Source organism: Pongo abelii, chromosome 4, assembly GCF_028885655.2.
Source record: "Pongo abelii isolate AG06213 chromosome 4, NHGRI_mPonAbe1-v2.0_pri, whole genome shotgun sequence".
In the NCBI taxonomy this organism is placed as follows: Eukaryota; Metazoa; Chordata; class Mammalia; order Primates; family Hominidae; genus Pongo; species Pongo abelii.
In genome coordinates, this window is record NC_071989.2 from 65,053,988 (window position 1) to 65,066,673 (window position 12,686).

A 12,686-nucleotide genomic window follows, 5' to 3' on the forward strand; every position below is an offset into this window, starting at 1 on the left:
GCCACCACACCTTAAAGAAATCAGGCTTGAGCCTATACAAGCCATAACCAAATAGAAGATTTTAAACAAAGGAGCACATAGCCCAAAGCTGACATGTTATTTCTATAAACTCTGGTATATATGTGAAGGACTTACTGTTGGCCGGCTTGTGGGTTTTTTGACTCACTACATTTTTTTAGACAAAATCACAATGTGAAGGCACATTAATCGTTGAGATTTTCTTTTCCTTCCAGGTGGACTTGCTGACTGATTAGTTTCATATACTACTTAGTAACCTCAAGAAGTAGCAGGAGGATGCCATGTATCAATCTCCTTCAAGTCTCACTGCAACAAGGATGGAGACTCCAGCGGAGTGCGGGGTGGGCACAGACAGGCCACAAGATGGCGCAGCACCTCCATACTTGGGCTCTTGACAACCAAGTAGGTTTTTGTTTTCTTTTTAATGTCCACTAGGAGGTAGGATGCTACGATTTCAGACCTCAGCTATTAAATAGTACATCTGGAAAACTAGTGGATAAATCTGCCATCTCCATTCTGTTATTAAGGCCAAGATAGTGTACTGGTTTTCTTTTAAATCACATTCCATTATGTCAAACATTTAAAATGTCACAAAATCCACATGAAGCATCTCATTTACACTAAGATGCTTATTTACCTAACACCACTAATGATAAATGCTGTTACAAATATGCATAGTCAGATGATAGTAACCACATACAGAAAAAAATTTGAACAAAAATTTATTTCTTAAAATTTACTTAAGGGATTAGAGCTAATATATAATAGAACATTTAATATAACATTTGGAGTTATGTCAACATAAAAATAGCTGTGGTTACAATCAGCACATGCAATTCACTGCAAAGGTAAAAATACATGCTATACTCTAGACAAGCCTTCCAAATGAAGTTAGAGTAGATGGGGTAAAACAGCAAGTGAACATGAAAGGATTGCACTTAGAAGAAAGTGGGACATAGCTAAGATATAAAAGAAACATACCTAATGCTAGTCACTGCATTGTCCTACTAGCAAATTGCACACTTATTTTTAGAGTATATTCAATACACATATACATTGAGACTAGAGAATTTTCAAATATCTACCTTTGAAATATCCCTTTGTTTCTAACACATCACATTATGGTATTAATGTAACAGCACTTAAAACCTGTAGTTATCATTCAAAGCTTGTGTTCAAGAGATAAAAGAACATCATTCAGACAAAGCTGGTGTTCAAGAAATAAAAAAAATCTATCACTATCAGCCTTAAATGCATCTCATCACACGATCCATCAACTTTAATGAAATGGGTAATGAAGTTAAACTAACCAGTTTGTACAAACTATTGACTGAGAAAAAGCCCTTAAAAATTTAGGAACAAATGAGCAACAGAAGAGCTCACCCTGAGCTGCCACCTTTTAATTTTTAATGCAATGTATGTAAGAATATCATGCTAATGCACATACTAGTAGCATGTATGATGGAAAAAAAAATAGGTTAATGCAAAAGATAATACGCTTGGCTTTGTAAAGTTTTGTTTTGACTTACATCTGTCTGAATTCTGTTTATCGAGTCTGAAAAGGAACTGCTGCCAAGGACCAGTCCAAAGAAGAATTAGGCTGTAAGACTGCTAGTTCATACCTTCTTTGAAATCGATGACAATGTCCAATTTTAGGCTAATCCTAAAACACTTGCCATTTTATGACTCCATATTCTTTTAATTTACAGAAAAGTACAAACTTTTTAGAAAGTAATCTTATCAACGCAATATAATCTAACAATACCTATAATAGAAAGCTATCCCAGTAAATTTTTTTGAACAATTGAACTTTTGTCTTATGTAGCTTGTAACTTTGTTATTTTATTCATCTCAACAAAATAAAATTTTATTGAAACAAGTGTATGGTTTAGGAATATGCTCTTAATAACAACTGAGCAAAATTAGAATGATGTGGACTATAACAGAATGAAGATCTCTCCTGCTTGATGTACTTGGTCAATATATGTTAGTAAACAAATATTTTAGGGAATTCTATGATTATTCTACTTCTACATTTACATGTCATGGTTTTAACTAGTTAAATGGGTAGAAAAAATACATCTTTAATAATTGATTTCTATTTCTCAAACTAGATGCTCTACTTTAAATATGAGCTTTAATAAATGTTTCTTAACATTTTAAAGTTGTAACATTTCTAAGTATACTCCACTAACTTCACAATAAGAGCTAGGGTCACTGGATGACTTCATGTGGTAAAATCCCTTATCAAGGAATAAGGCTGAAATTTAAATGAACAATTAGGTAGAGAAGAGGTAGGAACACAGAACATGTGAATGAAATTTGCTTTTTTTCCTTGCTGCTCTGTTCCCGAGTGCCGACTGATCCATAGTAAAAAAGGACAGGATTAAAATTTTAGATTTTAATTGCACAAAGTGCGAAGTTTTATAGTTTTCTAATAATTATTCAGTATTATCCCTTTCAGAGATGAGGGCCGGATACCACAGACATCAGTAACTGACAAGTTATAGTATCAACACATTTAACATTTGGGTCCTTATTTCATAACCCTAAAGGGAGCAACTGCAGGTGCAGAAGCAGTAAGTGAACTAGTTTTGTCCAGACAAGGTTTTCTGATGTGCTATTACTTTAAACACCACTTTTAGACACTAAAGATTTAAAGTGATAAAGCCACTAACTTTATTAGACTAGTTTTTACATAAATAACCAGATTTGTTTCTTTGCCTACCTAAAGTACAATTTACATGCATCAACACATAGATTATTCTAAAACATGCTCGGGAAAGTAATTCTGAATGTAAAAAGTTTTATAATTTATTTTCTCCTTAGGGCAGAAGATGTACATTACATATTAGTGCTCAAATATATGTTCATTTCCAGAATGAATTTTTGCACAGTAATCATATATCCATTTAATATGTATAAAGTGTTCTTGGGGATGGGGGTATATTCACTCACTGTACCATGTTTTATACAGGCTTCAACATGCAAATTTGTTAATATCATGGCCTTCAATGATCCTCCATTCTCATTCCTGTAGATCAAGAGTTCACATTGTATATCTGACCCTGAAATGTACAAACTTCACACTACAACATTCTTCATGACACTATTTGTTATGAGGAAAGTTGCAGCTAAACATTATAGTCATGTGACTTAAATTTTGAGAAAATGGAAAATGTAATAGGTATAAATTTCCTGACACATACAGCAAGACAAATCCAGCCCAGCCTTTTGATGATCAACTTAAAAGCTGGAGATGTCATTATCTTGTTGTGTAAATTTGGGTCTATCCCTACCTTTACTTCTCTGTGCCTGATTTTCCTCATCTACTTTGAATTCGTCATTCTATTAATCTACTTTTGCTTAAAGTGGGAAACTGAATATATCAGAATAAAGCATCTACTTTTTTTCATAAAGAAGATCACATAATATGTGAAAGAACTTTGAAAGGATGAGGTATTATATAAATGCAAGAATATAAAAGATAAACAGGAAGTCTAATGTGGACAATATTCTGAGAGTAAAAAGTGTAATTATATTTCAGTTGTAAATGTATACCAAGTTTTCTTAGCTTTCTATTCTCCAATAACCTCTAGAAACTATTCTAAGCATGCCTGGTTTCTGTAACTTAAATATGGCATAAAAACCTGTTTCCTTTAAATTCACCTGATAGCAGAAGTCAATCACTAATAACGCTTGCTAATTTCCTCTTACTTTCTTAAGAAAGCCCCTATATTTAGCATCTGCGTCCATATCACATGTGGTGGTTAGGGGACAGCGTAAGTACACTAGTGGCTTTAGCACTAAACTTGAGGCCTGGGTCACTTCTCTCTTGAAGAAAAAAGGTTTTAAAAATTCCTAAATCACAATGTAGAACTAAGTTCCACCCTACCTCAGAACTGCAGATATTAAAATACCATCTCTTTATTAAGTGTCTCTACAATAACGATATTTGCTAAGATCAAGATGTACATTTTTTGGGGTTCTGTTTTGTTTTGGTAAATATTGCCCAAGTTGTCTTAGTTTGCCTCAAACATTTACTAAAAATAAAAAAATTTAAATCTTTGCCTACTTAAAAATAAAAAAAAATACTCAAAACAAATTTAAGCTGAAGATATATACTGTATAAAGTGTTCATCTACCCAATACTCTGAAGTCTTAAAAGTCAATGATATGTGTATATATATGTGTGTGTATATATATATATAAACATTAGCAATTTAAGCCTTTTAAAATGCCAATTTTTTAGATGCTTTATGGTTTTTTTTTTCCCCTTTACTACTACAATTTAAGCCTTTAAAAATGGCAATTTTTTAGATGCTTGAGATAGTTTGGGGGATCCCTAGCTCTTATCATGGCACTCTGTTGAGTTTGTGAAATGGATCTTTAAAGAGGTTGTCAATAATATGCAAATTTTTGAAAACTAGTGAGATTACTAATTATTGATGAATAAAAAATGAGTACTTTTAATCTGCCAAGTTAAAGCTCTAGAATTCCTTTTCTCCAGCAATAACTCGCAGCATCACTACCAATGGAAGGGACCTAAGGAATACTGTGTACATTGATATACACGAGGCTGCTCCTCATTTTTTTGTCAGATTACAAAAGCTGGGCTCGTATAGTTATGGCCTATGGACCTCTTTTTAAGTTATTTTAGCAGAAGTAGATAGTCTATACCTTGCTCCTCTAATCTTTTATATTAACTGTCCCTAAGCCACTTTGATGACTATTCTAATCAAAATCAGTATAGCTGTGCTCACTAAGCATATCACTGCTTATTATTTAAATACCTTCTGTTTTCTATGTAGCAAAACAAAAAGTTTTATAAATTTCAGATAAGCTTTCTGTTTTTCTTCAGTGCAAACATCCTGAAACAGCACAAAATCATTCAGCTAGTCTGAGGATAAAGTCAGTTTATGTAGTGCTTAAAGTAGAATCCCAGATATTCTGGAATGGAAATAGCTCATGTGAAACTTCAGTTCATTTTTGTCCTTAAGGGCAAATGATCATCTTCAGAGAGTGAAGACTTTTTAAAATCTGAATTCACAGATAAAATAATTTTAGCTTTACTTTATAGGTACTGCTGAAGTTGTAGCAGGAACTACTAGTCCTTCACTGAGGCATGTAGCCGCCTTGCCGTACAGTCTGTGGTAAGTAACTTTTAGGCATTCCTTCATCAATCACAGCCTCCATGCCAACTGTTTCAAATCTTTCTACTTGTCCCTCAGTACCTGGACCAAAAGCATCTGCTGCAGAAACTTCCTGAAACATTTTCATTTGCCCAGATCCACAGGATTGTGAAATATGATCTGAAATCTGTTGTTTAAGTCTAACAAAATCTTCCTCATTGACTGATGAAACTTGCTTTGACCTTTCAAAATGTGAAATATCTGGACTGGATTCATGCTGACTGCAGTTCTGTTTGAAGTACTGTTGCCTGGGCAAAATACCATCACCGCCATCTACATGATCTACTAATTGTAGATCTTCTGGCCGCTCCTCTGAATCTAACAAGGGCTGGGTAGACTCGGATCTTGAGAAGACTTGGACTGATGGAACTTGGTGTCTGTAGCCACTGTGTACCACAGTAGAGTACTGGACAGTGCTCGAAGTGTTTTGTGAAGATTCATTTTCATCACTGCTAGAAATGCTTGGCCTAGAAGATGACATGCATGAAGACCCCCCAATACCACTGCTGTGTCCTTCAGTATTAATTTTTTCCTTTTTGAACAGGTCCAGTGATTTCAGATCTTCTGGAAAAGGCTTTTTGTCATTTGCTTCTATTTCCACAACACTTACATCAGTGAAATTGCCATCTGAATACATTTGATCTTTTGAATTAAAATTGTGCTAAGGAAGAGAGAAAATTGTATATGGCAAGTATTAGTTAAAGCCACAGAGCTAATGCATCTCTGTAACTTCCCAGTAACTCTCAGTGGTACAGAAATAACCTGTATTATGTCACTAAGTCACTGTCAACTACCCAAAATGCAGATACTATAAAATGAGTCTAAGTAGTCTAAATCAATATTGTTGGTGTTACATTTTGATAAGCTAATGATCTATAAGTAGTATTTAATATTTCATGCCTAGACTAGGCAGCCTAGGATTAACTGGACAGAAAACTAGAAAACATTAAGGAAAATCAAACCTGAATGACGGAGATTTTGTAGAATATAAAAATACACAATACAGTTTAATCTGTTAATATAAAATTTAAGGACTACTGGAGGATAATAAATATAAATGAGTTCCCCTTTGGGGCATATTTAAAATTCAGAGTTTAGAGTAGGTTCCCAGAGATCATTTCATCAGTGCTAAAATGATAAACTGCTGAACTTGGTTTTAATACTCAATCCAAAATGCTTGAGGTAGTTACCATCACATAGCAGTTTCAGCACCTCAAGTTTTCAGTTTGCAAGTTCAACCAAACATCTGTAATGTGTACTAATCAATTTAAAATATCAGAACAAATATACTATGATGGTGATAAAACCCTAAAAATGTGTCACACATATTAAATTTTGATTAAAATTTTCATTTATGTACTATTTTATCTTCATTTACTTTTTGATTCAGCTTGAATATCTTATCTTTTGGTACATTTGTAGATACTCAATATACCTACTAACTGTAGATACTCAATATACCTACTAACATGTCTGCATATTATAAACAACTCAGAAGCATTTTCTCTTACCCTTGGAGGAGTGTGAGGTGACCACTGGGCAATATGACTCTTTGAAGGATCTGGAACATTAGGCCAGATGTGTTTTTTAATTCTGAAGAGAAAAGAAAAATGGCCTATGTAAAACCACACATAATAAACAATGAATAGTCCCTGTTTCTAAACATGTTCATCAAAGACTCTTACAAACTAAACCAATTACCTAAATGAACAAAAAATACCTACTCTACCCCAAACAAAAATTATTTTTCTTATAACCAATAGAAAAATACTGTTGAAAATGCATAAGGATTATAATGTATTCATAATGAATTAACAAAGCTAAATCTAATCAGTGTTCAAATTTTTTTTAAACTCTCAAAATTCTGCAATTAAAACCACTTAAAATCTTTATCCAGGCCACATGTTGTGGTATTCCAATTAAAAGAATCCAGATAACAAATTAATGTTCCCACTGATACCAAAAAAGTTCAAATACAAAAATCAAATTTAAAAAAGTGACTACTGAGAATGGTGCTTCAAAGAGTGAGAGCCTACCAGACTGACTCTCCTGTAGGAAATACCTATAACATTTGGAAGTAATATAAAAAGTAGTAAAGCTGACAACCTAGACAAACCAATGAATGAATCCTTGAAAGACACAAATTACCAAAACAGATTGAAGAAAAAGAAAGCTATATTTTTAAAGAAATTGAATTTTTAATTAAAAACCTTCCCACAAAACTCTGGGCAAAAGGAAACAATTGTATTAATACTATACAAACTCTTTCAGAAAACAGAGGAGGTAACATGTTCCTATTCATTTTATGAGGCCAGTATTATGCTGATTTTAAAACCAGACAGATAAGGCACATAAAGACAGACTAACTTCACTCATGAACACAGATGCAAACAGTATTAAACTGAATGCAGCAAAATCCAAGGAATGCAAAGATGATATATGAAAATCAATAAAATGCACCATATTCATGGAAGGAAGGAGAAAAACCGTATGATCATCTCAACAGATTCAGAAAAAGCATTTGACCAAATTGTGACACTCATTCGTGATAAAAATTGCTAGCAAAGCAAAACAGAAATAAGAACCTCCTCCTGCAAGTAGTAGTAAAGAGGAAAAAAAACCCATAAAGTGGCCGGGCGCGGTGGCTCACACCTGTAATCCCAGCACTTTGGGAGGCTGAGGTGGGTGGATTACCTGAGGTCAGGAGTTCGAGACCAGCCTGGCCAACATGGTGAAACCCCATCTCTACTAAAATAAAAATACAAAAAAATTAGCCAGGCATGGTAGTGCATGCCTGTAATCCCAGCTACTCGGGAGGCTGAGGCAGGAGAATTGCTTGAACCCAGAAGGTGGAGGCTGCAGTGAGCCAAGATTGTGCCACTGCACCCCAGCCTGGGCAACAAGAGTAGAACTCAGTCTCAAAACAAAAAAAAACCCCACAAAGCAAAAACTTCAACCTACAGCTAACATCACATGTGATGGTGAAAGACTAAATACTTTCACCTCTAAAATTAGGAACAATGCAATGTTCTTATATGGTCTAGATGTACTATATGTACTAGAGGTCTTAGCCAGTGCATTAAGACAATAAAAAGAACTAAAAGCATAAAGATTAGAACAATTATAATTACTCCCAAGAAGCATGATTGTGTATCTAGAAAATCCTAAGGAATCCAAAAAGCTACTAATAAATGAATTTATCAAAGTCTCAGTATACATGATGAACATATTTTAAAAAATCAATTGCATTTCTATATACTAAGAATTAGAAAATATTTTTAAACATTCCATTTATAATAACAAAAAATACTTCTGTCACGAATTCAAAAAAAGTTAGTTACACAAGGCCTGTCTACTGAAAACTACAAAACACTGCGAAAGTAAATTAACCAAAACCCAAATAAATAAATAAACCAGGTTCACAGATTGAAAGAGTAGCATTAAGATTGCAGTTCTCTCCTATAGATTCAATTAAATCTGACCTATAGATTCAATAAAACCCCAATCAAAACTATAGTTTTAAAAAAATTGACAAGCTGAATTAAAATGTATATGAAAAGGCAAAAAACCTAGCCAAAATAACTTCTTTAAAAAAAGAACATACTGGAAGAATCCTACCTATTTTCAAAATTTACTATAGAGCTATACTCACCAAGGCAATGTGGTATTGGCATAAGAACGGACATATATACATTTATGAAACAGAAGTGAGAGTATGGAAATAGATACAGACTTATAAAGACAATTGCTTTTAGCAAAGGTACCAAAGCAATTCAATGGGGAAAAGACACTCTTTTCAAAATAAATGACAATGGAATTAGACATCTGAATGAACAAAATGAACCTTGACCCTGACCTCACACCATGCACAAAAATAACCTGAAATGGATCATAGACTAAGAGCTGAAACTATTGAACTTGTGGAAGAAAACATGAGACAATATTTTGATACTGTGTTTGGCAGGACACAAAACTCAGGAACCACAGAAAAAAACTGATAAAATGAACTTCATCAAAATAAAAAACTTATACTTTTCTTTTTTTTTTTTCCAGACGGAGTCTCGCTCTGTCACCCAGGTTGGAGTGCAGTGACGTGATCTTGGCTCACTGCAACCTATGCCTCCTGGGTTCAAGCAATTCTCCTGCCTCAGCCTCCCGCGTAGCTGGGACTACTGGCGTGTGCCACCATGCCCGGCTAAGTTTTTGTATTTTTAGTAGAGATGGGGTTTCACTGTGTTAGCCAGGATGGCCTCAATCTCCTGACCTTGTGAGCCGCCCACCTTGACCTCCCAAAGTGGTGGGATTACAGGCGTAAAACTTCTGCTTTTCTAAAGCCACAGTTAAGACAAAAAAAGCACAGACTGGGATAAAAGTTTGCAAAACGTATTTAACAATGTTGTAACCAGAACATATAAAGCATTCTTATAGCTCAATTATAAACAAAATAACCCAATTTGAAAATGGGTAAAAGATTTCAATAGACACATCACAAAAGAAAATATATACGTGATACATGAAAAGATCCATTACTAGTCATTGGAGAAATGAAAATTAAAATGATATAGTACTACACACCCACTAGAATGAAAGAAGTCTGACAGCAATAAGTGTTAGTGATAATATGGAACACTGCTGGAGGCAATCCAAGATGGTGTAGCCACTCTGAAAAAGTTTGGCAGTTTCTTATAAAGTTGAACATATACTTAGCATATGACCCAGCACTCTCACTCCTATTATTTGTTCAAGATAAAGGAAAACATATGCTCGCACAGTTTTGTATGTGAATATTCATAGCAACATTATTTATAATAGCTAAAAATTAGAAATAACCTAAACTTTCATAACAGATCAGTCTAAGTTTTGATATATCCATACTACACAATACTGTTCAGCAATAAAAAAGAAAAAGGTAGGCCAGGTGTGGTGACTCATGCCTGTAATCCCAGCACTTTTGGGAAGCCAAGGTGGGTGGATCACTTGAGGTCCGGAGTTCGAGACCAGCCTGGCCAACATGGTGCAACTCCGTCTCAACTGTAAACACAAAAATTAGCTGGGCATGGTGGCAAGTGCCTGTAATCCCAGGTACTCAAGAAGCTGAGGCAGGAGAATCACCTGAACTCAGGAGGTGGACGTTGCAGTGAGCCAAGATCATGCCACTGTACTCCAGTAAGGGTAACAGAGTGAGACTCCATCTCAAAAAAAAAAAAAGGGAGAAGTATATGCAACAACATGGATGAATCTCAAAAATATTACATGAAAGACATACGCAAAAGACTACATGCTATTTGATTCTGTTTATATAAAATTCTTGGCCGTGGCTCACACCTGTAATCCCAGCACTTTGGGAGGCTGAGGGTGTATCCCCTGAGGTCAGTAGTTCGAGACCAGCCTGGCCAACAAGAGTGAAACTCTGTCTCAAAATAGATAAATAAATAAAAATTCTAGAAAAGGCAAAACTACAGTTACAGAAAAGCAGATCAATGACTGCCTGGGGTTGGGTTGAGGAGAAGACAGATTACAAAGGAGAACAAGGAAGCTTTATAAAAGTGATGAAAATGTTCTATATTGTGATTGTGGTGGTAGTTATACATCTGTATGTAATTACAAAAGTTCATCAAACTGTACACTTAAAATGGATAAATTTTATTGCATGTAAATTCAGCTCAATAAAGCTGGGGGAAAATGCAAAAATATGAACAAGGTTACTTACAGGTCTCGCTTATTAAAGCAGAACAGCACTCCCAGAAGAGTTGTCAATAGGAATGCTAAGCAAACAGGCACGACTATGGCTTCAATTTCTCCTTGAGCTTAAAAAAAAAAGAAAAAAAGAAAAAAGAAAGAGGTGTGATGGGAAATAATTGTTGACATATGAACTAAGGAGATATAATACAACTTCCCAACGAGACTTACTGTTGAAAAGATAAAATACAATCCTAATTATTTTTCAAGGTCTCTTCAGACTTGATGATTTTTACCCTCTTCTCTCTTTGGTAAATCACATCCCAACCATTTATGTCTTATACATTAACCTGGCCGCATAGCATAAAATATATGTCGGTTGGGGGATAAAAATGATCAGTGTATCGGGTAATCTACTGGGTTAGAGCTTTCAAACATAACCATTTGTAATATTTATGATCTGCATTTGGTAGAATTTTAGTAAAAGTTTATCTCTGAGTTCTAATACTGTATAACAGAGAAATTATGTCAGAACAAATATAAATACTGGGTAAAATGGAAAAGCTATAAAAACATAATTGAACTACACATTTAACCTTCTAAAAAATAAAAATGCAACTCTCCGAAGTTTTAAGAGTTATTTACCATTTTTCAAAAAGATGATATATCTGATACAGGGCTAAGAACTTCAGGAGCTGCTCAATGGGCATGAGGAGTGGCACAAGTAGGAATAAACTAAAAAGTAAACAAGCCTAAGATCCCTAAATACCACACAAATCCTCATCTGAATTTAAAAGAGGACTTGTTCATCAAATTAATCACTAATTGGGATAATTAACATTGGAGATTTTTTAAATGACTTTCCTGATTAATTTTGAATTTTACTTAGTCTTTTACAGTAAAAAATGTATGAAAGTAATATTGCAGCCATATACTATTCACTTAATTTTATCCTTCCACCACACATATCCCTTTGTAAGTAACTACCATCCTATGAAGCTCAGTAGAAATCAAGAAATCAGATAAATGCTTGGGAATAAACTATGGGTTGACAAATATTAACTCTTAAATGCTAAGCATCATATATATATATATATATATATATATATGGGTGTATGTATATATATTATGTGTGTATATATATTGATATATGTGTGTATATATATATTGATATGTGTATGTATGTATGTGTGTGTATATATATATAAAATGCCAAATCTAATTTAGGCAGAAACTTTGCTTTATTAAACATCTGCTTTTATGTTTTCAAGCCTGTGCCTTTGCTCATGCTGCTCTCTAAGATGCTACCTTCTTCCTATTTGTCCACATATTAACTCAAGGTTCAAGTATTTTCTTCTCCATAAAACCTCTGAAGGTAAAATTATCCGTTACTGGTATATTTAAATTCCTACTCTATTTACTGTCTACATAGTCCACAGGTTCTCCTTTTTCTGATTTACTTATGCAAAATTTCTTCAACTAAGCTGTAAGGTCCTCACTGACAAGACTCATGTCATGTGAAGAAGCCATAATGGATCCATGAGACTATAGATAGAGAATTGAAAAAAAGTAGGTTATAAAATAATACTAAGTATAATTTAATTTTAGGAAAAAAATATATACAGAGAAGAGACTAAAAGGATACACAAATATGTTATTTTGGGGTAAGGGACTAGGACTAATTTTTCTTCCTCTCTACATTTTACCGTACAGTCTAAATTCCCTATAATGAACACACTTATGTAATAAAAAAATTTTAGGCTGAGCATGGTGGCTCATGCCTGTAATCCGGCACTC

At 34.1% G+C, this 12,686-nt stretch overlaps 1 protein-coding gene across 4 annotated transcripts in view; it reads right to left on the bottom strand.

Annotated features, from left to right (window-relative positions):
* Nucleotides 1-723: 723 nt before the first annotated feature.
* Nucleotides 724-12,686, bottom strand: part of IL6ST (interleukin 6 cytokine family signal transducer) — a 58,173-nt gene continuing 46,210 nt past the window's right edge. For 2 of the 4 annotated variants that reach the window (XM_024247062.3, XM_024247063.3), the window contains 3 exons: nt 10,921-11,017; nt 6,722-6,803; nt 724-5,871 (listed from right to left, as the gene is read on the bottom strand). In XM_024247062.3, coding sequence (XP_024102830.1) covers nt 5,134-5,871; nt 6,722-6,803; nt 10,921-11,017 — 917 coding nt within the window. In that variant the 3' untranslated portion in view covers nt 724-5,133. The remainder of the gene's footprint in view (nt 5,872-6,721; nt 6,804-10,920; nt 11,018-12,686) is intronic. The other 2 variants (XM_024247064.3, XM_063724111.1) reach the window with 1 other exon arrangement.